This window comes from Tamandua tetradactyla, chromosome 20 (assembly GCF_023851605.1).
Source record: "Tamandua tetradactyla isolate mTamTet1 chromosome 20, mTamTet1.pri, whole genome shotgun sequence".
NCBI lineage: Eukaryota > Metazoa > Chordata > Mammalia > Pilosa > Myrmecophagidae > Tamandua > Tamandua tetradactyla.
Genome location: NC_135346.1, coordinates 38918784 through 38946001, shown reverse-complemented (window position 1 = coordinate 38946001; position 27218 = coordinate 38918784). Strand labels below are relative to the sequence as shown.

Below are 27218 nucleotides of genomic sequence, written 5' to 3'. Positions count from 1 at the left end.
GGAGAGAGAGTTCTCACAATATTTGCTAATTCCCTGAAGCTATTATCCACCCGCCCTAGTCGCATGTCATGAACTCTCCTGTCACCTGTGTTAATAACTTCCCTCATTTTGTTTAAGCTGGCTTTAGATGAGTTTTTGTTGCAATAAAAAATGTAGGACATAATACATCTACTGAAGCAGGAACTCAAAGAGCATTTATTAAAGATGTCCAGGAATTTCTGATGCATGGTTAGTTCACATGAAACTAGTAAGGAAAAAAGCAGAGATCCAAGTTAATGGATTTGATAATAATAATAATGAGGTAGAATTCAGTTAGCATTTTCTACATGTAGGACCAATGTAAAGTGAGTCCCACACTATTTCACTGGATCCTCAGCACATCCCTTTGCTTTACTGTTTACCATGTTCACTTGTTCACTATGTCTGTTTTACTGACAACTATATATAGCACAGCACCTATAACACAGTAGGAGCTTACTAAATATTTGTTGCATGGTGAATAAATGCTTTTCATTAATACAAATTCAGTAGTAGTAGTAGTATCACTAACACTTATTGAGTGTTACTTTGTGCTAGGTAATGTTCTAAGTGCTTTTAAAATGTCATTTCATTTATTCCTCTTAAAAAGCCTATAAGTTTCTATTGTCCTCCATTGCAGATGAAAAAGCAGACACAGCGAGGGCAAGTATTGGTCCAAAGTAATGCAGCTAGTTATTCAAAGCAAGGCAATCTGGCTCCAGGGTCCCAATTCATAACTTCTATGCTATATTGGTTCAATTAACTTCTCTAGAATGACAAAGCTATTAAATAAGAAGCACCAAATTTGGGCCCTAGGTCTTTCTGACTCCAGAGTCTGCCCTCTTTCACCACTACCCAATACTTCCCCGCTGTGGTTAATTGTCTGGCAGTGCACTGTAGACCACATAAGGAGGCCCCTGGAGTCATACAATGTATTATCTGCATGGCTATCCATGGCAGCCCCCACTGATATGACTAAAACCCAAATTCTAGTCATAAATGTGACTTCCAGAGAGGAGCATTCAGGCTGGATCAGAAACAAGACTCATGGGCCCCAATACTGACACTGAGGTACAGTGTACCTCAAACACTGAGGTACAAACTCTTGTCTTTTGTGTCGGTTTGCATATTGCAAAAGCCAAGATGGAATCAATGTAAGAGATTTATTGGGGGAAATACCTATGAAGTATAAAGAGGAGAGGGAGCAAGAGTAGGTAGGGAGAGCCGCAGACCACGATGAAGTTCCCTGTCGAGGGAGGGAGGTAGGGAAGGAAGAAGGACTGGTTAGGAAGAGGCTCACATTGCAGCAAAATTGAGGAAATCTGGGCCAGGCCAATGGGGAGCCCAAGGCAATGACTGCCCAGTAGAAGAGTCTTGCAATGGTAGAAATGGCCTGGAGCCAATACACTTTGCTCAGTTATTGGCTGACAGTATCCCTGGAAGAGTGTGGCCTTGGCATAAATGCTGTGGCAGACCCTAGAAGAGTAGCCACTAGTGGCTGTCAGCCAACCACACTCCTCACAGCTAGACCTCTAGAAAGGAGAGCTGGGCAGCACCGCCTCATGGCTGCCCCGCCTATGGACCACCAATTAACCCCCACCCTAAGGAAACACCAGGTACAGGAGATAAGCGCTCAGTGTTCATTGTCTACAACTACGTCTCACAAACAACACAGCTGAGTATGTTTTCTTTCAAAACATGTGTTGGCTCGACCTTATTCCAAGTATCAACGCATCTAGGGAAAAATGTTTTCCTGGAGAGTGGTGGGAGTGGGGTGTTTTCTCACTTATTTTTCTACCATGGACATATTTAAATTGCCACAAAGAAGTAACTATGGAAACTGCTCCCCAAACTTGCAAGATAAAAGGTAAAAATGGAACACTTTGTTGATATGCAAATGGTTCATCTTTGGAGACCACTTTGTTTAACAAACTTGCCGTGCCTGGTTCTCCTGGGTGTATTCAGGGTTCTCTTGAACTAATGGTGGACAGGCAGGATGTTTTTGTGTGGTTTACATTCTAGATGGCTCAGGTTGACTGTGAAAACACCACAGACAACAACTCTGGAAAAAATCTATACGCACATGAAGTTGGTGTTGGAACAAGGAAAGTAGATAATTATATTGTACTCTGGGTAACTGGCCAGGGTGACTGTAAATTGCTGTGAACATGCAAAAAGGCCCAGGATGGGGGCGGTGTTTTTGTGCCAGCCCCAGGATGGAGGAGGTGTTTGTTTTTGCGCAAGGCCCATTCTGAGGGTGTACCCTGGACTTGCTGGTTTGAAAGTTAACTTACTGAGCTCTCATTTATGCAAAGTAGTTTCTCTTTCTTATCTCTTCTGGCGACATTCCAGACTTTGATGGAGCTAGTCAGTCTTTTCAACATGAAATCCAAACTTATTTGAAAGCCCCATTCCTCACCTATCTCTGTTAGTCTTTACCTGACCTGCCCCACCCACCTCTCCAACTTGCTTTATACCTACCAGAGCACTCCTATATTGACAAAGCTCTGAGGTAGCTTTGTCCTGATTTCTACTCTGTTCTTTTCTGTCTGGTAATGCCTACAATTTGTTCTCTGGGGATTTAATCTCCTTTCAAAGTTGCCTCCATAATTAAATGGATGCAACCTGAAGAGGTAACTTTGCCTGGGAGACCCAGGAGTCAGAGGTTCTGGGTTCTTGATTTGGTTTTATTACTTTCCAGCTTCATGACTAGGAGCGAGCAATTTCACTTCTTTGTGAATCAGATCCTTCTTTTTCCTTGGCCAAGGACTTTTTTCTTGCAGAGCTTTTTATGGTCAGCTTGTTTTTTAATTTAAAAAATTATCATTCAAGTTGTAGTTTAAATATCATGTTCTCTAAAAAGCCCCAAATATTCCCTAACATTCTACTTTAACATCATTTTTATCATATTATCTTAATTCTATTTTCTTCAGGCCCTTACTATCTGCATTTATGCAGATAGTCTTAAATGTTTACTTGATTATCTGTTTTCTCCAACTACCTTTAAGCTCCAAGAGAGCATGGACCTTGTTTGTTTTGTTCCCAGCTGCACCCTCCACTCCAGGCATATAGGTGGTCAATAAATACTTAAGAATGAAAATGACTCTAAAAGTTTAGGCAGTTAGATCAAGTGGATTAAAGTCACTTGCAGCTTTAACATGAACAATGACAAAGATGAATAAGTGAGAAATGAAATTGATGACAACCACTGAAACAGAATACTGGAAGGAGTATGTGTATACTTAAGCTTTATGAATAGAAAACTGCCAAGTTCTTGGTGGTGCCAAATGTATCTATAGTGTTGTCTTTCTATAGATAGTTCTTACGGAGTGTGAACTGAGTTTCTGAGCTTTATAATAAAGTATTTAACAAACATATAAGGTAGCTTACTGTATCAGTCAGTATTCTACCAAAGAAACAGAACCAATAGGATATTAATACACATACACAAAACACACATATTTCAAAGATTGGATTATACAGTTGTGAAGACGGACAAGCCCAAAGTTTGCAGGGTTGTCTGACATGCTAGAAACTCAGCTCAGGAAGAAATTGAACTGCAGTCCTCAGGTATAAACTTCAGTTTTGCTCTTAAAGCCTTTAACTGATTGGATGAGGCCCACACAAATTATGGAGGATATTCTCCTTTACTTAAAGTCAACTGATTGTAGTTGTTAACCACATCCACGAAATATCTTCACAGCAACATTACTAAACCTACATTAGTGTTTGATTGAATAACTAAACACTATAGATAGCCTAGCCAAGTTGACACTTAAAACTAACCATCACACTATGTAAATATAAAACCCACTGTATCACAGAATTAAAGTGGAGGAGATTTTAGAATATAATCTCTTCAATTTACAAGGGAGAAAACTGAAGCCCAGAGATTTAAGTATATTTGGACATTTGGATGTGTCTGTTAATGATGTGTCTGTTAATGAAGAATAATATACCAATCATACTTCTTTACGATCATTATTAACAATATAATAATACTGTAGATTTGAAAAGCATGTTTGAGTGTGGTTAGAGCTTACACTTGTGTGCACCTCAGAACCATCTGCAAGGCTCATTGCAGCAAAGACTGCTAGGCATCACCCCTAGAATTTTTTATTCTGGAAAGGGACCCCATAATTTGCATTTCTAACAAGTTTCCAGGGGGGTGTTGATGCTGCTGGTCTGGGTCCACACTTTGAGAATGGCTGTCCTACACTATCCAATCCATTATCTCATTTGACCCACACTACAATGCACACCTGTACGGTGCCATGGCAAGGATTATTATTCTCATTTCACAAATAAGGACATTTAGTGATTAGGAGACTAAATAACTTGCCCAACATCCCATGATTCATAAGAGATAGAACTAGGACTGGCATCCAAATTTCCTGCCATCTCAGTGTGCTCTACCCACTCACCTGCTTGGGGAGGTTGTTTCCCATTCTTGGAAGCTAGGTACCTCCTCTGCTCTCACCTGACTAGAGCATTCCTCAACCTGTGGCTCTTCCTTTTCCTTGGTCAAAAGCCTTTAGGGGAGTTGAGAAATCTGCTGTTGCTTGCCTTTCATCGGGGCTGTTGGCCCTCAGCCTGCTCCTCTGTCTCCTGTGACCAGGCAAATTTGTTACCAGGAAATGTGATGTGGAATCTCAGTTGTTTTGTGAACCATTTTGTTTATACTGGTATATCATCCATATACAGTTTTGCAGAGTACTGCTCTCTATGATTTTCACAAGGAGCAGATCATTGCCTTTAAGGGATGCCTTCCAACGTTGGATGGCATTCTGTAAAAGGTGCCACTTATAACACACAATATCTATGAAAAGCTCATCTCTGACACCAGCTCATAGCATGTTGGCTGCCATGAAGAGGAGTTGAAAGCTGAGGCTTCTTGCATTCTGCCACTTGTGTTTGATTCCCACCTCCATCTTTTAACAAACTATATGCCTTTGTGCAAACTTTTTTTTTTTTTTTTTTTTTTAACATGGGCAGGCACCGGGAATCGAACCTAGTTCCTCTGGTATGGCAGGCGAGAACTCTGCCTGCTGAGCCACGGTGGCCCACCCCTTTGTGCAAGCTTTTAAAGTTTCCCCTTCTTTTTATTTTCGAAGAGTGAGATTAAACAAAATAATCTAGGTAGTGGTCCGTGTGTGGCATGAAGTAAATCATGCAGATTAAATGAAATCATCTGCGGTAAAGGGTTTAGAAAAGTGCCAGTCTTCACAAATGAGGACATTGTATAAAGTCCTCTATGTTAGCTATTTCCAGTACTGTTATGGGTGCTCCAAGTTTTTAAGAAAGGAGTTATTTTCTTGTTTTATTTTTCCTTATGACACGTAACACTTTCTAAATATAGCTGCAGCTCACGTTTTCGCCTTTGTTTAGTGCTGTATTCTTGTCTAGAACCTAAGCTCCAGGAAGGCAAGGATTTTCCTCTGCTTTGTTGGCTGCTGCGTCCGTAGTTACGTGCAACAGTGCAAGCTCAGAAAACTCTTTCAGTAAATATTTATTGAATGTATAAATTGAAGATGAATTGTAGGCAAAGCGTGCCTTTTTCTTCATCCCGAGGATTCTAACTGCCTGGTGGAAAGAAACCATCCCATGCTTAGAACACCAGCTCTCCTCCAATTTCAACTAGCTAGAGCCGCGATTTAGCCCTCCGCTCGACGCGCGGAGAGAACTACAAGTCCCGGCGTACCCTGCGCCCAGAGAGAGGCGAGTCGGACACTTCCGCTCCACGCAGCGCCTTTGCCGCCGCGTCCCGACGTGTCACCGGCGGCGCTGCGGCCGTGGCTAGGGAAGGGACCGACTGGGGGAGTTCGAAGCGGCGGGCGGCTGTGACCCCAGCCTGGAATTGTCCCGGCACGGAAGTGCTCCGGGGTCCTTGGGCAGCAGGAGAGCGAAGCGGCTGCCTGGCTCGCGTGGGGCAGGATGTTGAACATGTGGAAGGTGCGGGAGCTGGTGGACAAAGCGTGAGTATCGGGGGGCAGTTGTGGCCGAGGCCCACCCCAGGAGGGGAAGTAGAGGGAGGGGAGCCGGCCCTGGCGCGCGGGGCCACCCGCGTCACGCCCCCCGGCTCAGCCAGCCCCATCATGGCGGCTGCCGGGTCTCTCCCGAGCCTAGTCCCCACTGGCGAGACTGGGTAGAGACCCTCCCTCGTTTCAAAACATCGCCTTAGTCCACTTCTTTCCTGGCTCTTTTTTCCTTCCCCTACCGCCACCCACCTCCGGGTCGCAGACGCTTTGGCCAGGGAAGAGGGTGGGGTTGCCGATAGCTGGGTCACTGTCCTGCCTTCGGGCTCTTTTGCCCCTAGGCTGTGGGCTTTGACTTCAGGGCTCCTGGAAGGCTTGGAAGTGGAGTAGGTGCGCACTGGTTCTCTGTGTTTCTCAGGGTGCGGTACGGAGACTTTTGGCCTGGTTGGGATATGTCCTTTACTCTCCTGGGTTTCTTTTAATTTCTTATGAACCTGGAAATGTTGGAGTGGGTGATAGGTGTAACAAGTGGCCATTGTCGTCAGGCCGAAGTTACTCAAGGGGAGTCTCATCCTTTGCTTTTCTAACAGTAGTGAGAGTAGATCAACATGTAACTTGTGATTCTTTTCCTCTATTTCCTTTTCCACTATGCTTTTTGTGGGCCACTTATTCCATTTGTTTCAATTAAGAAGTCGTTAAGAATTTCCCCTGAAGAAGAAAGCAACGTTTATATCTGTTGCTGTGCTTTTAACTTCACTCACAGGTAAAATGACTAATATGTAAGTGATTTCCTTAAAGACTCAAAGGATAACTCAGTATCTCAGTGCACAGGGAAACCTTAACACTTAAGTTATCATATGCAACAGTGGTTAAGTAAGACCTTCTAGGTTAGCAGGAAATACAGTTTAAGAATTAAACCAATCCTCTTTCTTTCGGGTGTTAGTGATTATGCAATAAGAGTGGTGAGAAAACAGTTCATTTGTGCCAGCCCTCCATCTTAAAATCAGGAAGTATAGATGGCAAACTATTGGCTTTTCTTGACGTCAGAAAACAAAATGATTCACGGTGTCTTGGATAATGCATAGAACTGTTGGACTGTATTTCTAGATTTTGTATGATACCAAGAAGGCAGTATAGTGCCTAAGAAGCACAGGTTTCAGAAACCTGCTGAGCTGGGGTTCAAGCTCTGTAACCTTAACCTTGTCCTCCAGTTGCTGCAAAATGAAAATAATGATAAATGTGTACCTTAGAATGTTGTGAGAAATAAGGTCTCAGACTTAGATTGCATGGAAAGCCCTTAGCACAATATATGTAAATCAGTATACTTCTGATAACTATGACAGAAGCTCTGGCATTGAGAGTTAGATAAACTTCCTTGAGAGAGGCTCTGTGTTTGAATGTTTGGGAAGCAATTTACTTTAATCATTTTTCTTTTCAACTATTCACTTGACCACTAGGACGTCATTTCTTTTGGGCTTATTTTGCTATTTATTTACCCTTTTTCTTCCCAAAAATCAACCATTATTTCAGTGTTTCCTTTCCAGGTCCGAGTACTTTAAAAATATATTGTACGGAAATGAGAACACCCTCTTAAATAGTTTTGTTTTGTTTTTTGAATTTTTAATTTAGTAAAATATGTATGACAAAATCATTTTAACCTTTTTTTTTTTGTATCCTGTATGGCGGGCTCATATTCCTTTTCCATGTGAGTATCCCATTATTGCAGCACCATTTGTTGAAAATTTTTTGTTTGTTTGCTTGTTTTTTGGGAAGTGCATGGATCAGGAATTGAACCCAGGTCTCCTGCATGGCAGGCAAGGATTCCACCACTGAACCCTCACCCCCCCCCCGCCATTTTAACCATTTTTAAGTGGCCAATTCTGTAACACTTAAGTACATTGACAATTTTGTGTAACCTTTACCACTGTTTCTAGAACATTTTCATCGTCCCAGACAGAAACTTGTAACCATTAAGCAATAACTCCCTATTCCCCCTCCCCCCTCCCCGGGTCACCACTATTCTGCTTTCTGTCTCTGAATTTGCTTTTTCTAAAAGTTCAAAAGAAGCCTCTTCATTTCTAAGCCAGTGTACAGCAGAAGAAAACCACTAAGAAATACCTTGTTTCTTAGAGGCCTCCATTTATGGTATGCAAAAATTTGAAGAGACTGTACACTTTACGGGGTCAGAAATATTTCTGCTGTTCATTCTGTATTTGTTTCTATCACCTTATGTTATTAATTTTCAAGTGCTTCATGTTCAGTTTGCCATGTAAGTAGTTATCAAGTAGTTTAGTCAAAAAATAACTTCAGTCTTCCTTTTTGTTAATCAATTTAAAATAAAGACTTGAACGAAATTATTCAAGAATGTGTAAGAATGTTGCCACAAGCAATTTTGAAAACTTTTATGGATGTCTGACACATGATATTGAGATTAAGAACATGAGGTTATTTTACTGATGAATACTTGGAATTTAGTTTTCATCTTTCAGTGGCAGGGAGAAAAGAAATTATTCCTAAAAATATAAGCAGAACCATATATTTTTTTCAGTTAAACTGTACACCTTAAAATGCCATTACAGAGGTGGAACAGATCCATACATAGAATGGGTGCTCTGATTATCAAGGGATAAGAAGAGGAAGAAATTTACAGATCAGGAAAGACTATTCAGAAGGCTTAAATTAATGAAGTAAGGACTTATATGACAGAAAGGACAATAGGAAGTTTGAGAATTAGGTTCAGATTCTACCACTGCCTCTGATTGGCACTATGTATGATATGAGGCAGCAGCTCATGTCTCCAGACCATGATTTCTTTTTTGTAAAATGAAAGGATTGGGCTAGAATAAGACTTTCCAAATTCTAGGACTATTTGGAGAAGTGAATTTCTACCAAGGAAGAGAAATTGGAACTAGTATTTCACAGTTGCGATAAATTTTAGAAAATTATTACCTTCCAGAGACAATTTAGGCTGAAAAGGGACATAAAAAAATAAATAAATTTATTAATGTCGTAATCAACACATTATATTTAATACTTTATGTAATAAGTGCACCCATAACCCAGGAGAACCAGAATTTTTATTATATATCCCTCCCCAGTGAAGTTTACCTCAGAAAGAAAAATGTATTCTTCCAAAATATGTTTCTTGGAGCTCCTGCTAGATACAGTATGGTGGGATTTCTTCAGTATGGTGATATATTTCAAACATGGGCTTTTGAGACCTTTTCCGGAATGTGTGTGTAGAGGGTATTTGTCACAGTTATTGTGCCTCCTGGTGGTATTAAATGGATCTGTTTTGCAGAATCTGGAACTGAAGAAAAGCAGTTGAAGCCTTAGGCCATCCTGAGCTTGGAGTGCCAGTTTCCTTCCCACTCTTAGACAAGTTGCATAAAAAGCATCTGTGGTGAGAAAGGATAAGTGACAGCACTCCCAGCAACTAGGACTGGCTTGACCCCTGTCATTTTATAACCTGACTCCATTTGGGGCTGTGATAAAATGGGATAATTTTTATTTTATCATTTGAAAAGCCGTATAAATTTAAAGTTTCTGGAGTTCTACTAAATCTTACCTTTAAATGTGGGAAATGTAGTGAACGTGACGTGATAATGGTAGACCAAAACTGCTACTAACTGTTCAAGTTCAGTTAACCCTCCTCTTTCATTGCAGAGAGTAAGATTAATGGTTAAACTGTTACATCAGTGGCTCTTATTTTTAAGTGATAGTAATTCAGACAGCTCTGGCCAAGGTCCTAAGGCAGCTGCTATAAATGGTCCACGTTAAGTTTTTCTCTTAAGCATAACTTGCATTTTTCCCCATAAGTTGATTTTTGTAGGTGTTTATTTGCTTGTTTTTTTTAGTTCCTAAATGTTTAGATAATATAATAGAACTCTAGAGTGTTCTTCTCTAGCTGACCCCAGAGGAGAACCATTTGCTTTTATAGACAATAGTTCACTCAACTCTTTCAACAGATAGTACGTTATTTATCAGATTACTACTGTATTGAAAAGCAGCTTTCAAGAAACTTGCCACTGCAAGTATATAATAAAGCCACAGCTTGAATTTATCATTGGTTTTGCCTTCCTTTTAGCCCTCTTGTTTTCCCCCCTTCTTTTCCCTATCTTACTAGGAAATCTCTGTTCAATTTGCTTCTTAGAACTTGAAAGCAAAGATGATTAAATCAGCTTTCCAGTCTTCCTATATCAGCTTTTCTTTGAGCCAATTATAGGTATTGTTATTGCTGAAACAATGAATTGAATATCCTTCCTCTCTTCTAGTAACTGGACACAAGTGTATATTAAGTATTTAATTCCAAAGGAAGATGAGTTTAATTTCTCTTCCATCAGCATTTCTTAGGGGTAATTTTCTATACTTTAAGTTAGTCTGTGTATCACTGCTGCAGGGGGCTTCTAAAAAGCACTTAGCTGCCTCTTACGTTTTCCTGTTCCCTTTAGTATTAGTTTATAAACAACTTTTTTCTTCTGTTTACTATGTCCACTAAAAGTACTTAGCATTTTTATTTAAAGTGCCACTTACTAATGCTTCTAGTTTTAAATAGTATGGCACCTCAATTGAATCATCTAACACTTTTTCTATATTTTAGTAGTATTTTCCTATTTCCATTGTTTATTTAATATTTCCTTTAAGAAAAAAGAAAATATAGATAGCGAGTAGCTTAACTTTTTTTATCGTATAGTATAACATATATACAAAGCAAAGAGATAAAAAAGCAACAGTTTTCAAAGCACTCTTCAAAAACTGGTTACCAGATAGATCCCAGGGTTTTTCATGGGCTACCATAATAAGATCCTTTCATATTTTTGTTTCTAGCTGCTCCAGAATATAAGAGGCTAGAGGGTTTAAATACTTTTTTATCATCACAGTCAACTTTTTTTCCTTCTTTTTTTGTGAACAGTAACATATATAAAAAAAACTATAAATTTCAAAGCACAGCATCACAATTATTTGTATAACATATTTCAGACTTTGACATGGGTTACAGTTTCACAATTTTAGGTTTTTACATCTAGCTGCTCTAGAATGCTGAGACTAAAAGAGATACCAGTTTAATGATTAAGCATTCATATTCATTTGTTAAGTCCTCTCTTCTCTGTGTAATCCACCATCACCTTTGATCTTACCATCCCGCTCTTTAGGGTGTTTGGGCTATGGCAATTCTAAATTTTTCATATTGGAAGAGCCTGTCACTAATACGAGGTAGGGAGATGTAACTGTCTGATGTTCTGGAGAGGCTGGGCTAGGTTTTAGAACTTATCTGGACCAGGGACCCATCAGGAGGTTGTAAGTTTCTGGAACATTACTCTAGTGCCTGGAACCCTTGTGGCATCTTATATATTGCCCTAGGTGTTTTTTAGGACTGGCTGGAATGGTCCTCATTGGGGGTTGGCAGGTTATGACAGGTAACAAGGTCTACCTGAAGCTTGCGTAAGAGCCACTTCCAGAGTAGCCTCTCAACTCTATTTGAACTCTCTCTGCCATTGATACTTTATTAATTACACTTCTTTTCCCCGTTTTGGTCAGGATGTAATTGTTGATCCCACGGTGCCAGGTCTGGATTCATCCCTGGGAGTCATCTCCCATGTTGCCAGGGAGACTTTCACCCCTGGATATTATGGCCCACTAGTGGGGAGGACAATGATTTCACTTGCAGAGTTGGGCTTAGAGAGACTGAGGCCACTTCTTAGCAACAACAGAGGTACTCCAGAAGTAACTCTTAGGCATGCCTATAGGTAGTCTAATCTTCTCCACTACCAACATAAACTTCACTAGAGTAACCCTCATGATCGAGGACATGGCCTATTGATTTGAATATCCCTAATGTTTGACACAGTGTCAGGAAATTCCCTGATGGTAAGGTTTAATAGTTCCATATTCTTTCTCCCCTCCTTCAGGGGATTTTGCCAATACTTTTTGGTTATCTGCTTAATATACTCTAGGATGTTACCAGGCATTACAATAATCTATACAGGATTAAAGGACCTCTTTCTTCTGTGCTTCCTGTGTTTCAGTTGTTCAAATGAGCTATACAGACAGGTTGAATTAGATTATGCACTACAGAAAATTTCAGTTCCAGACCGTATAAACCTTCCTTACATTGGTCTCTAAGAGTATGTGTGGTTCTAAAATATAGACATTCTTCCTTAACCCTATGTTCTGAATTACTTTAAACCCAACCTGTTCGGCTTCATTCTTTTTTTTTTTTTTTTTTTTTTTTTTTTTTTTTTTTTAAAGACAGAGAGAAGGAAGGAAGGATAGAAGGAAGGAAGGAAGGAAGAAAGGGAAACATCTCCAAACATTTTCTTGCTTTATTGTATTTTGTTTTTCCGTTTTTGTTACATGGGCTGGGGCCGGGAATCGAACCGAGGTCCTCCGGCATAGCAGGCAAGCACTTTGCCCGCTGAGCCACCGCGGCCCGCCTAGGCTTCATTCTTATCTCTAAATACAGGTTATATATATGAAACAGCCTCTCAAAATCCAGAAATAATAATCGCCATTCCGAACTTAATGTGTCTTCTCTAACAGCTTACAGTCTAGGCCCCTGTTTTCTTATAAGCATTTTCTAAAGGTGATCATACCAGTGTTGTTTTTTTCTTTCTGGCTTATTTTGTCTCCCAAATGTCCCACATGTTCATTCACATCGTTCTATGCCTCACGACATTGTTCCTTCTTGTAACAGCACAACCTTCGTTTATAAGTATACACCATCATTTGCCAATCTGTTACTCCATCAGTGCATTCTTCAGCCACCTGCATTCTTTGGGCATCATGTAGAGGGCCCGAAGTCCACAGTCTATCAGTATTCTCAATTTTCGGTAATTTCATTGTTGCCAAAACTCAGAAAACCAATAAACATACTCTAACCAAATAGGAACTCTAAAACTCCTCCTAGCTTTTATCTCTCACCCCATTATTTACCTCTGTTGTTGCTGTGGTAGTGCTGAGGTTTCCTTTTGAACATAGCTCATAGCATGCAATAGCAGTTTTCCCCCGTACCCTGGACTTAAACAGTCTTTATACAAGAGTCGTATCTTCGAAGTAATTCTTACGAGAGCTCACTCATATTTCTAGTGTGAGTCAGTGGGACATATAGGTCTATAAAACCCCTTTCAATCTTGGTCATCTTCAATATGATAATATTACCTCTAGACCCACTAGAGAACCACCTTTGCTCTTATCTGTTCCCTTACATTGGAGTTCAACTTCATTAGCTAATGGTTCACCCATCTCTAGCTCTATGTATCTCTAAGTCCTGTATATTCTGTATTATAAGCCTCTGATTTTATCTTTATGCTGGTCATAAAAGTGGAGTCCTATGGTATCTGTCCTTTTGTGTCTGTCTGATTTTGCTCAGCATTATGTCTTCAAGGCTCATCCATCTTGTCATGTGCTTCAGGATGTCATTTTGTCTACTGCTGTATAATATTCCATCATATGTATGTATCACATTTTGTTGATCCACTCATGTGTTGATGGGCATTTGGTTTGTTTCCATCATTTGGTGATTGTGAATAATGCTGCTATGAACATCAGTGTGCAAATGTCTCTGTTGTTGCTTTCAGCTCTACTGGGTATATACCAAGTAGTGCTATTGCTGGGTCATAGGGCAACTCAGTATTGAGTTTCCTAAGGAACCGCCAAACAGTCTTCCATAGTGGCTGCACCATTATACATTCCCACCAGCAGTGCATAAGTGTCCTAGTTTCTCCACATCTTCTCCAACATTTATAGTTTCCTGTTTATTTAATAGCAGCCATCCTTACAGGTGTGAGGTGGTATCTCATTGTAGTCTTGATCTGCATTTCCCTTATACCCAGTGAAAATGAGCATCTCCTCATGTACTTTTGAACCATCTGTATTTGCTCTTCAGAAAAATACCTATTCAGATCTTTAGCCCATGTTATGATTAGATTGTTTGTTCTTTTGTTGTTGAGTTGTATAATTTCTTTCTATATACAGGAAATCAAACCTTGGTCTGATATGTGATTTCCAATTATTTTCTCCCATTGTGTTGGCTGCCTCTTTACCTTTTTGACAGTCTTTTGAGGTGGAGAAGCATTTGGTTTTGAGGAGTTCCCATTTTTCTATTTTTTCTTTTGTTGCTTGTGCTGTGAGTGTAAAGTTTAGGAAGCTCCCTCCTATTACTAGGTCTTGGAGATGTTTCCATATATTTTCTTCTAGAAGCTTTATGGTACTAATTCCTGTATTTAGGTGTTTGATCCGCTTTGAGTTCATTTTTGTGTAGGGTGTAAGATAGGGGTCCTCTTTCATTCTCTTGGCTATTGATATCCAGTTCTTCCATGCCCAATTATTGAAAATACTGTTTTGTCCCATTTCAGAGGATTTGGGGGCCTTGTCAAAAATCAGTTGACCATAGACTTGAAGGTCTGTTTCTGCACTCCCGATTCAATTCCATTGGTCAGTGCTTCTGTCTTTGTGCCAGTACCATGCTGTTTTGACCATTGTGGCTTTATAATAGGTTTTAAATTTTTTTTTTTTTTTTGACATGGGCGGGAACTGAACCCAGGTCCTCTGGCATGGCAGGCAAGCATTCTTGCCTGCTGAGCCACTGTGGCCCGCCCTATAATAGATTTTAAAGTCAGGGAGTGTTAATCCTCCCACTTCGTTCTTCTTTTTTAGGATGCTTTTAGCTATTTGGGGTCTCTTTCCCTTTCCAGATGAATTTGGTAGTTAGTTTTTCCAGATCGTCAGAGTAGGTTTTTGGAATTTTGATTGGTACTGTGTTGAATCTGTAGATCAATTTGGGGAGAATTGACATCTTAACTATATTTAGCCTTCCTTTCCATGAGCAGGGAATGTCTTCCCACTGTTTTGATCTCCTTTGATATCTTTTAGCAATGTTATGTAATTTTTTGTATACAAGTCCTTTATGTCCCTAGTTAATTCTTCTTGTTGCTATTTTGAATGGAATTTTTTCCTTAACTGACTCCTCAGCTAAGTCATTGCTTGTGTATAGAAATGTTACTGATTTTTGCACATTAATTTTATATCCCTCCACCTTGCTGAATTTATTAGCTCAAGTAACTTTGCTGCAGCTTTCTCAGAACTTCAAAGTATAGTATCATATCATCTGCAAATAATGAGAGTTCTACTTCTTCCTTTCCAATTTAGATGCCTTTTATTTCTTTGCCTGCCTGATTGCTCTAGCTAGAACTTCTAGCACAATGTTGAATAATAGTGGTGACTGTGGGCATCCTTGTCTTGTACCTCATCTTAGGGGGAAAGCTTTCAGTCACCATTGAGTATGATGCTGGCTATTGGTTTTCATATATTCCCTTCATCATACTGAGGTAGTTAACCTTTGATCCCTGTCTTTTGGAGTGTTTTTATCAGAAAGGATTCTGAATTTTATTGTATGCTTTTTCAGGCCCCATTGAGATGATCATGTGCTTTTTCCCTTTTGATTTGTTAATGTGTTGATTTATAGTAGTTGATTTTCTTGTGTTGAAAGAAAAATCTTGGGTTATTCCTGGCATAAACCCCACTTGGTCATGATGTATAATTCTTTTAATGTGCTGTTGGATTTGATTTGGTAATATTTTATGGAGAATTTTTGCATCTTTACCCAGTTTTAGTATTAAAATGATGTTAGCTTTATAAAATGAGTTAGGTAGAGTTCCTTTTTCCTCAATTTTTTGAAAAAGTTTGAGCAGGATTGGTGTTAGTTCTTTCTGGAATGTTTGATAAAGTTCCCCTGTGAAGCCATCTGGCCTTTGGCTTTTCTTTGTAGTAAGATTTTTGATGACTGATTAAATCTCTTTACTTGTGACTGGTTTGTTGAGATCTTCTATTTCTTCCCGAGTAGTGTAGTTTGTTTGTGTGTCTCCAGGAATTTCTCCATTTCATCTAAGTTGTCCAGTTGGTTGACATATAGTTGTTCCTAGTATCCTATCAAGATTTATTTTATTTCTTCAGGGTCTGTGGTATTGCACCCCTTCCCATTTCTGATTTATTTGCATCCTCTCTGTTTTTCTTTGTCAGTCTTGCTAGTGTCCCATCAATTTTAGTGATTTTCTCAAAGAACCAACTTTTGGTTTTATTGATTCAATCTGTTGGTCTTTTGTTCTCCCATTCATTTATCTCTGCTTTAATCTTTGTTATTCTCTTTTCCTATTTGCTTTGGGATTAGTTTGCTGTCCTTTCTCAGGTTCCTCCAGGTTTGCTGTTAAGTCCTTGATCTTTGCTCTTTCTTGTTTTTTAATACAGGCATTTAAGGCAGTAAATTTCCCTCTCATCACAGCCTTTGCCACATCCCATAAGTTCTGATAAGTTGTATTCTCAATTTCAGTCATCTCCAGATAGCAACTCATTTCTCTAGCAATTTCTTCTTTGACCCACTGGTCGTTTAAGCGTGTGCTATTTAATCTTCATATATTTGTGGATGTTCTTGTTCTTTGGTGGTTATTGAGATCCACCTTCATCTCACTATGATCAGAAAAAGTGCTTTGAATAATTTCAGTATTTTTAAATTTTTGAAGACCTGGTTTGTGCCCCAGCATATGATCTATCCTGGAGAATGTTCCATTAGCACTAGAGAAGAATGTATAACCTTGTGCTTTGGAATGCGGTGACCTATATATGTCTGTTAGGTGTAATTCATTTATCAAGTTATTTAACTTCTCTATTTGCTTGTTGATCTTCTGTCTGGTTGTTCTATCTCTAGAGGAGAGTGATGTATTGAAGTCTCCTACTATTATTGTTGAAACATCTGTCACTCCCTTCAGTTTTGCCAATGTCTGTCTCATATACTTTGGAGCTCCTTGGTTGGGAGCATAAACATTTATGATTGTTGTATCTTCTTGGTGAATTGGCCCTTTAATTAGTATATAGCATCCTTCTTTGTCTCTTATGATATCTTTCCATTTAAAGTCTGTTTTATTTGATTTTAGAATAGCTACCCCTGCTTTCTTTTGGTTACAGCTTACGTGGTAAATCTTTTTCCATCCTTTCACTTTCAATCTATTTGTCTCTAAGATGAATCTCTTGTAAGCAGCATATAGCTGGATTGTGTTTCTTAATCCATTCTGCCGATCTGTATCTTTTAATTGGTAAGTTTAGTCCGTTAACATTCAAAGTTATTTCTAAAAAGGCGAATCTTGATTCTACCATCTTATCTTTTTATTTTATTTGTCAGATCTGTATATTTTCTTCTCTCTTTCTCTTTATTTAAATTCCCGTTAGTGGTACTCTTCAGGGCTGTGCCCTCCAGACCTCGCTCTCCTGTCTTTTTTTTTCAGCCAGCAGAACTCCTTTTAGTATTTCTTGTAGAGCCAGTCTCTTGTTGACATATTCTTTCAGAACTTCTTTTTTATGTGAAAACTTTAATCTCTCCTTCAGTTTTGAAGGACAGTTTGGCTGAGTACAGAATTCTTCACTGGAAGTCTTTCTCTCTCAGGATCTTGAATATATCATACCACTGCCTTCTTGGCTCCAGGGTGCTAGTTGAGTAGTCTGAACCCAGTTTTATTTGGTTTCCCTTGTATGTAGTAGATTGTTTTTCTCTTGACACTTTCAGGATTTTCTGCTTCTCTTTGACATTTGACAGACTGACTAGTATGTGCCTTGGAGAAGGCCTATTTGGATTTATTCTGTTTGGAGTCTTTGGGCTTCTTTGACTTGTATGTTTATGTCCTTTATGAGGGTTGGGAAGTTTTCCCCCATTATATCCTCAACTACTCCTCCTAGCCATTTTACTCCTCTCTTCTCCTTCTGGGACACCAATGATTCTTATATTTCTGCGCTTTGTTTTGTCTGTCATTTCCCTGAGTTCCCATTCTATTTTTTCCCATTTGCTCTTTTGAGTCTTCGAACTGTATCACTTATTCTTTCTTCTGACTCTTCAAATATGGTGTTGTGTGCCTCTACTATGTTTTTTATTTGGTCAACAGAGTCTTTAATCTCTGTGATTGCTATTTTTCTATTTATTCTTTCAAATTCCTCTTTGTGCTCTTCTGCTGTCTTCTTGATCTCCTTTTTGTCATTTGCTATCCCACTAATTTTATCAAGTAGAGGTGTATAAACATCTTTGATTAGTTGTTCCAATGTCTGTGTCTCCTGTGGTGTTTTAATTTAGTCATTAGGCAGGGCTATATCTGTCTGCATTGTGATATGCTTAGTGATCTTCTACTGTCTTCGTCGCAATTAGATATCTTGATTGATTTACTTTGGGAGTTGATTTCTTTCAGTAGTCTAAGGCCATGTGTTTGTGGGATGGTTGTACAGCAGAGAGCAGGGCACAAGGTGGAGCCCAGTATGGTGATCTGTTTCAGGGCAGGTTTGGGCTCAGGTTGGGGGTGTTATGCTGATGCTTATGAACGTGGGTGGCCAGCAGCCAGGTATGATGTAGGTGTGTGGGTACACCAGTCTAGGAGGCATAACCCTGATGTGCACAGGTGTAAGGCATGGGCCCTTCGTGCGCATGCATAGAGCTGTGGCAGCAGGTCGACGTTGTACCTTCATGGATTGGGACCCAGCAGATGTGACCCGGCTGTGCAAGTAAGCACATTCTCAGAGCTGGGAAGTGAGGCTGAGGTATGTGCACATGCTCATTTTTAGGACTGCTGTAAAATGCGGTTCCCATAGCTTGACAACATAATTGGTGGCCTGTGCTCATGCATGGGCCTGGGAATGCCATAAAGGGATGCACTGAGCTCAGGGAGGGTGGGGTGAGGCTGTGGGACACTATGGGCGGGGGGGGTGGGTAGCCTGAGTATGGAGATGAGTTCCCGCAACCTTTATGTACTGGCAACAGCCTTCAGGGAACAGGCAGAGCAGGGGAGCCAGTGCTCAGGAGTGGTGTAGGAGAGGTGGGTTAGGTTGCACTTGGGGTGGCGGTGTGGGGCAGGTAGCTGCACTGGGGGCTGGTGTGGTGGGTGCACCAGGAGCACAGAGAATGGGAGTGGGTGAGCGGTTCAGGTGCGTGGGGTGTGGGTGAGTCGCCAGTCATGGGCCTGCACTGGTGAGGGTAGTGCGCCCAAGAAATGTGGCTTGACTTACTTCCTAGTCCCACATTCCTGTCTGTGTACTCCCGCGGGCTCCTTGGCTCCGCACCTCAGTGCCAGGCTCCAATTTTCTGCCTCTCAGTTCTTCGGCCTCTGCAACCAGGGCTGCCGCATGTGGTGCAGAAGGCTCTCCCAGGTCAGCTGCACTCCTGAATTGCTGCCCCAGTCGCGCTCCTGTCCCTTCTCTAACTTTTCTGTGGAGCAGGGCTCATCTTGAGCTACTCTAGTCAGCTCTCTTTTCGGAGGTCTACCCTGTAACTTAACTTTTTCAGTCTTCTGGAAGTTACTATCTGCAGCTTATTTAATTTTTAGCTTTTATTGCAGAAAATCTCAAATATATCCAGAAATAGAGGAGCTATTATAATGAATCCCTGTGTACACCTGATCCAGTTCAACAATTATCAACAGGTGGCCAATCTTGCTTCTTCTGTACCCCAACCACTATCCTCACTCCATTTTATGTTAAAGCAAATCACAGGCACAATATAATTACATCCATAAATGTATCAATTTCTAAAAGGTAAGGAATTGTTTTTTTAATCATAACCACGATACCGTTATTGTACCTTAAAAAACAAAAGATTATTCCTTAATATCAAATATCTTATCAATATTTATACTTAATTGCCTCATAATTCCTTTCTGATGTTCCTAATTGGCCAATACATCTTTTATTTCTCCTCATCTTTAGATTCAACTTCTGTTTTTCTTTCTCCTCCCTTGCAGTTTATTTGTTGAAAGAACTGGGTTATTTGTCTTGTAGCATTTCTCTCCGTCTTAATTGTGCTAGTTGCATCCCTATTTTGTCATCTAGATGTTCTTCTACCCTCTATTTTCTGTATTTGTAATTAGATCTATCACTTGAGCAATTTCAGATTCCACTTTTGGGGAAAAGGCTACTTCTTAGATTCAAAGCACATTTTTAGTACTTGTAATTGCTCTTATTTATATACAGAGAGTTCATTCCTTTCAATCTCAGCTACACAATTACTTTTAACCTTTGGGGCAATATGTTTAACTGAATGGCATTTAAAGTGTGGCTCATTTCTCATGAAAATAATTTTTAACCTTATAATCTGTTCTTAACACAGCAGCAAGACAGAATATTCTTAAATATTATCCGATCTGCTCAAAATGCTCTGGGAGCTTTTTGGGGGGGAGGGTGCATGGCCTGGGAATCAAACCTGGGTCTCCTACATGGGAGACATGTATTCTGCCACTGAACCACCCGTGCACCTGGTTCTGGGGGCTTTTTTTTTTTTTTGACATGGTCAGGCACTTGGAATCTAATCTGGGTCTCCGACAGGTGAGAACTCTGCCTGCTATGTCACCGTGGCCCTCCCTCTGGGGGCTTTTTATCTCACTGTTTACAAGCCTCTGTGATCTGACTCTCCAGTGCTCCCTTGACCTCATCTTCCTTTACACTCCCTCACTCTCACTGTATTCCTGTCACCTGGCCTTTCATATAAAATAGCGTGCATGCACACATGTCACTCTTTCCCTCTGTGAGCCTTCCTGATTGACTTCATTTATTTATGTATATTTGCTGCCTCTGAGTTGTAGGCTTTTTGAGGGAGGAGAGTATTTTATTTACTATTATTACCTTCTAGATTAGTTCATAACACATAGTAGATGCTCAGTAAAATATTTTGAATGATCATGTTAAATTTGATAAGATATTTATTGCAGAGGAAATTATGTAAGTACAGGTATTTCTAATAATAAAGGCTTATAGTTGAGCATTTACCATGTTCCGAGAACAATGGTGACATTATAATCCTCAATTTATTGATAGAGAGACTGGAGCATAGGGAACTTGCTGAAGGTAATGCTATCTAGAAAATGAGAGTCTAGATTTAAATCTAGTTGTAGATTAAATATAGTCTGTTTTCAAAGCATTTGTGATACTTATGTAATAGTTTTTGGTAATCTTTACAATTGTTTAATGTCTTGTAATATTTTACTATTATAAAGGTGAATTATTTGCATGTACTTCATGCAAGTTAAAACTTGGGGAAAAAACTACAGTACTTAATTTTCTAAACTAAAGTCATTGAAAGTTTTTATTCTTTTTTCCCTGTACACATCTGTCATATGAAAGAGTATTTCTGGCCTGTTCCGATATTCTGAATAATATCTGTACATTGACTGCTCCTCAATAGAAGGGAAGCAAACAAATGTTTCTGTAGATGGAAAAGAAAATCTTAGCTGTTGTTATGAAGGTGCTTACTGTACTTCAGCCCTAAAAAAAAAAATGTCCTGATACTCATAAGCTGTATTGCATGCTTCAGCTTCAGTGGTCCTCTAACTATAATAAGTTTTGTATCACTCTGTGATCTTTATATTGTGGTCACTTTGATATTCCTGTACTATGTCATGTTTAATCTAAGTTATCTATGGACAACTTTTTCCAGTTTTTCTTATATTCAAACTGGATAACTTAGGAAGAACTTTCTTTACTCCATTATGTACCTACCCAAATACTGTATTATAGTAATGGGTTGTAAATATATCAGTGTAATGGAATAGTCCAAAATACTTCACTGATATCATTATTAACCTTAACTGTATCTTCTAATGGTCCTTCAATGAGCACTTATTGGACACCTACCATGAGACAGACTTCGTGGTTCCAGTGGCAGCTCATGGTTCTGTTGAGCAGATGCTAATGAAAAGCACATGAAAAAGAAATAGGTAATTGTACATGATGTTATGATACCTGAGTTTGGGGTATAGATTGTAGAAATTCAGAGACTAGAAAGAACTATTAAGATGGGAACAATTAAGGAATAGATCCTGGTATTTTAAAAATGTGTTTTTGCTGAGAGGAAGGTGAGGACAAATAAGCTATTAAGTGTGGAGTGAAAAATCTGAAACACAGTTTGAGTGATGTAGGCACACAAACAAGAACCCACTCCCAATAATTTTAAGTAGAAGATGACTATATCAGTGAATATTTCCTGAGAAGTTGTTCTGATGAAAAAAAAAAAGGTCTCTTGGTAGTGCTAATCAAATAATCCAAATGAACAATTTGCCGTATAGGTGTTTTTCACAGGGAGCTTGAGGAAAAACAAATTACAAAGGTTTTAAAAATTAAACTGTCGGTGCCGAGGTGGGTTTTTTTGGTACTGTATATACATTTATCTTTATTGAGATATCTTAACACATGTGCTGTCCATCCACAGTATACAGTATCTCACAGTATCATCACATGGTTGTGTCTTCATCATCATGATCATTTTTAGAACATTTGCATCACTCTAGAAAAGAAGATGGAAAGACTCATATATCCTATAGCCTTTACCCCCTCACTGACCCCTAGTATTTCAATCTGTTCAGTTTTTTTTAACCCCTTATCCCTCCACCCTATTATTTGTTTATTTTTATCCTTATTTTTATACTCATCTGTCCATACCCTGGATAAAGGGAGCATCAGAAATAAGATTTTCACAATCAGAGTCACATAATAAAAGCTGTATTGTTACACAGTTGTCTTCAAGAATCAGCGCTGCTAGAATAACAGTTCAACAGTTTCAGATACTTCCATCTAGCCACTCCAATACACCATAAACTAAAAAGGGATATTTATATAATGTAGAGGAATAACCTCCAGTATAATCTCTCAGTTCTGTTTGAAATCTCTCAGCCACTGAAAATTTATTTTGTGTCTTTTCTGTGTAACCCTTTTTGGTCAAGAAGGCTTTCTCAATCCCATGATGCCCGGTCCCAGCTCATCCCCAGAAGTCATGTCCCACATAGGAGGGAGGGCAGTGAGTTCACCTGCCGAGTTGTCTTAAAGAAAGAGGCCACATCTGAGCAACAAAAAAAGTTCTCAAGGGTGATTCTTAGGCATAATTATAAGTAGGCTTAGCTGCTTCTTTGTAGGAATAAGCTTTATAGGGGCAAGCCCCAAGATTGAAGGCTCAGCCTATTGAATTGGTTGTCCCCATAGCGTGTGAGAATGTCAGGAATTCCCCAGATGGGGAAGTCAGATATGTCCTCCTTTCTTTCCAGTCCCCCAGGTGAACTTTGCAAATACTTTCTTATTCTCTGCCCAAATTACTCTGGGATGTATCGTGTTATCACACTAAGCTGTACAAACCAACAAGATTTCATGCCCTATTCAAGATTCCATGTGATTGTGATAGTCAGATAAACTGACCATGCAAGTTAAATTAGATAATGTGTGACCCAAAATAAAAATTTTGCACTAAATAAATATCTCTTCCTTTGGTCTCCCACGGAAGTTGAAGGTTTAAAATATGGACCATATCATCCTTTACCCTATATTCTGATTTACCTTAGTCTTATCCAGATCAGCTTCTTTGATATCTCTAGTCGAAGTCTGATCACTTTTTCAAGTTTTTTAGCAGTTGCTACATGGGGTAATGTTGACTTTCATAGGTTCAGAGCTCTGGCTTAGTCTCAGTTGTCACATAAATCCCTGAAATTTCAGGGAATGGACAGGTTATACACAAATAGTTCATTATCTTTGAATTTAGAAATAACAGTTACAACTCCGGAATAAATGTGACTGCTTTAAGAGCTTGCAATCTAGGACCCTTTACAGTAGGCCCCAACATGATAACCCATGCTCTGGACTTCAATTCCCTGAGCTTATATATTGTAGCTGGTCCATATGAGTGAAGCATGATAATATTTGTCTTTTTGTTGCTAATATTTCATTCAACATACTGTCCTCAAGGTTCGTTCACCTTGTTGCCTGTCTCACAACTTCATTCCTTTATTCTTAGCTGCTAGTAGTCCATTGTATGTATACCAGAGTTCCCTCTTCTGTTCCTTCCTTAGGCCACCACTGCCACCATAAACACGAGTGTGCAAATGTCCATTCCAGTCCCCACTCTCAGCTCCTCCAGGTATATACCTAGCAGTGGGGTTGCAGGATCATAATTGCAACTCCACCCCTAACTTTTACATATTTTGAGATATCTTCACATGCCATACAGTCCATCCAAAATATATGATCAGTGGCTCACAGTATCATCATATAGTTGTGCATTCATCTTCGTCACCATGATCATTTTTGGAACATTTGCATCGCTCCAGAAAAAGAAATAAAAAGAAAAAACCTGTATATCCCATACCCCTTACCCTTCCCTCTTGTAACCACTAGTATTACCAATCTATTCTTTCTCTCTTTTTTTTACCCCTTATATCCCTCTATTATTTATTTATTTATTTATTTTGTCCTTATTTTTTTACTCATCTGTCCATACCCTGGATAGAGGGAGCATCAGCCACAAGATTTAGTGGTGAGGATTTTTTCCTTTTATTTATTTATTGTTGTGAAAAAATAAATTTCAAAATGTATCACAACAGTTACTTATAAAACAAATTTCAGAGTTTGTTAAGGATTACAGTTCCACAATTAGGTTTTTACTTCTAGCTGCTCCAAGACACAGAAGAGTAAAAGAAATAATCAGTATAATGATTCAGCAGTCATACTCTTTTGTTAAATCCCTTTGTTCTCTGTTATAACTGTACCTTCTCCTTTGATCTACCAACTTTTAGGGATATTTGGGTTATGCCCTGTTCTAGTTTGCTAGCTGCCGAAATGTAATATACCAGAAACGGAATAGCTTTTAAAAGGGGGAATTTAATAAATTGCTAGTAAATAGCTAGTTCTAAGGCTGAGAAAATGTCTCAATTAAAACCTGTCTGTTGAAATGTCCAATCACAGTCATCCAAGGAAAGATACCTTGGTTCAAGAAGGCCACTGAAGTTCAGGGTTTCTCTCTCATCTGGAAAGGCATGTGGCGAACACGGTATCATCTGCTAGCTTTCTCTCCTGGCTTCCCTTCACGAAGCTCCCCCAGGAGGCGTTTTCCTTCTTTATTTCCAAAGGTCGCTGACTGGTGAACTCTGCTTCTCATGTCTGTGTCATTCTGCTCTGCTCTCTCTGAATCTCTTTCATTCTCCAAAATGTTTCCTCTTTTATAGGACTCCAGAAACTTATCACGATCCGCCTAAATGGGTGGAGACATGTCACCGAATCCAGTTTAACCACCACTTTTGATTAAATCACATCCCCAGGGAGATGATCTGATTACAGTTTCAAGCATACAGTATTGAATAGGGATTATTCCGCCGTTGTGAAATGGGATTTAGATTAAAACATGGCTTTTCTAGGGGACATACATCCTTTCAAACCAGTACATGCCCATTCTAACTTCTTGCTGGAAAGGGTTGTCGATAATTTGGGATGGGGGGATGAAACTAGTTGATGTTCTGGGAGAGACTGGCACCTCTGGGTTTCAGGACTCATCTGGCTTAGGAACCCATGTGGAGGTTGTAGGTTTCTGGAAAGTGATCATAGTGCATGGAACCTTTGTAGACTCCGATAAAGCTCTAGGTGTTTAGGGTTGGCAGTGATAATTTTAGTTGGGGTTTGGCAAATCATGGTAAATAGCAATATCTAGCTGAACTTGCTTAAGAGTAGCTTCTAGAATATCCTCTCAACTCTGTTTGTACTCTCTCAGCCACCGATACCTGATTTTGTTACAATTCTTTTCTCCCTTTAGGTCAAGAAGGCATTGTCTGTCCCACAGAGCCAGGGGTAGGCTCATTCCCAGAAGTTGTATCTCACATTCATTGTCAGGGAGACTTTTACCCCTGGATGTCATGTCCCACATAGGGGAAGGGTAGTGATTTTACCTACTGAGTAGGGCTTAGAGTGAGAGAGGAGTGGTGAGGTTTTAAAAATGTTTTTTGTGTGTATATCAGAAAATTTTTCTAATTTTGGGTATTTGGTAACATCTACATTTAGACATGATTGAGAATTTAAAAAAAATGTTTAATGACATTAGAAAAGGAAAAAAAACTATGACCAACTTAATTTAAACAAAATAAGTATTTGAGGTTTCAGAAAGGTGGTTTTACAAAGTAAGACTAAAAATAAACATAAAACAGCAACAAAAAGGTGATTTTACAAACTTAGCACTGTTGAGGTATAGAATTTCTCATTTTGTCTTTCTCTTGATAGGATTTTTTTATGTTTTATTTAAAGTTATATTAGTGCTTTCTGTTAGAGATTGATATATGGCAGTGCATATGAATTTAAAAAGCAGCAGTGAAAAAAACATGCTGTAATCAAACTAAATAATATCGTGCATTTATGTCTACAAAGGTGTAATTTTCTGTTTCCCAGTTTATCGTTCTCTTAGAGGAATTTTATGCTTTTAAAAAAAGTTAACTAATTTTAGTATATTTTTACAGAGCTTTCTCTGAAGGAATAAGATAATACATTCAGCAAAACTACCTTACTCTGGGATACTTTGGGTGCCACCTATTTAAAAGGATAACTAATTGATCATGTGTACACATGCCAGAGTTGGGTTTCAATTGAAACTGGGTTTCTGTTCTTAAATGAGAGGAGAGGAGAGTTTAGAAGGGAGAATATGAGTTACATACTTCATCTGTATAAAATGAGAGTATGGTATACTTTACAAGACTGTAAGGATTAAATGAGCTAATATATGCAAAACCATTTACCATTCTCAATAAATTCGTATTCTTTTGTACTCTGTACTCTGCTTTTTCTTCTGTACTCTGATTTTATCATTGTGACACATCTTTAAAAGTTATAACCCAAAGCTAAAAGTTGTTAGGTGAAAAAATATTGTTATTCCTTAGAGGAGGTCTAATTGATAGGAATTAAAAAGTTTTAAAATATAGTAAACTTTAAACCCCATTAACAGTATAATTTTTACTATTAGAATTACTGAGTAGCTATTTTATCATGTCTGTTAAAACTAGAATTGGAATCTATACTGCAAATAAAACTCTTATACCGAACTCATTTCTAAATTCCTTGAATATTTGATCTGCTAGTGAAACCGGTTTAATATATGATATCATTGGCAAGAAAAACATCATTACTGTCCTTCAAAAAAAAAATGATTTTACTGAAGCAAATAACTTATTATGCAAGTGACTTCTGCAACTGTTAGCAATAGGAAAGAGTATTTCACACACTTCCTCACATAAGAAATGCAAGTCTGCAGCTGCTGTGCAAGGTAGGAGTGGGTTTGGTTGCTGAGTAGGAATAATATAATTTATCATCAAATCAACTTTTCTTCTTAATGAAAATTAACATATATACAAAAAAGCAATAAATTTCAAAGCACATTAATTGTAGAACAGATTTCAGAGTTTTAGGTTTTTACTT

The 27218-nt window shown here is 39.0% G+C and overlaps 1 protein-coding gene across 4 annotated transcripts in view; it reads left to right on the top strand.

Moving 5' to 3' along the window:
• Window positions 1–5755: 5755 nt before the first annotated feature.
• CLINT1 (clathrin interactor 1) overlaps window positions 5756–27218 on the top strand; it is a 73331-nt gene continuing 51868 nt past the window's right edge. For 2 of the 4 annotated variants that reach the window (XM_077137543.1, XM_077137542.1), the window contains exon 1: window positions 5756–5993. In XM_077137543.1, coding sequence (XP_076993658.1) covers window positions 5953–5993 — 41 coding nt within the window. In that variant the 5' untranslated portion in view covers window positions 5756–5952. Of the gene's footprint in view, window positions 5994–6070; window positions 6380–6682; window positions 6757–27218 lie in introns of those variants that run through there. The other 2 variants (XM_077137544.1, XM_077137545.1) reach the window with 2 other exon arrangements.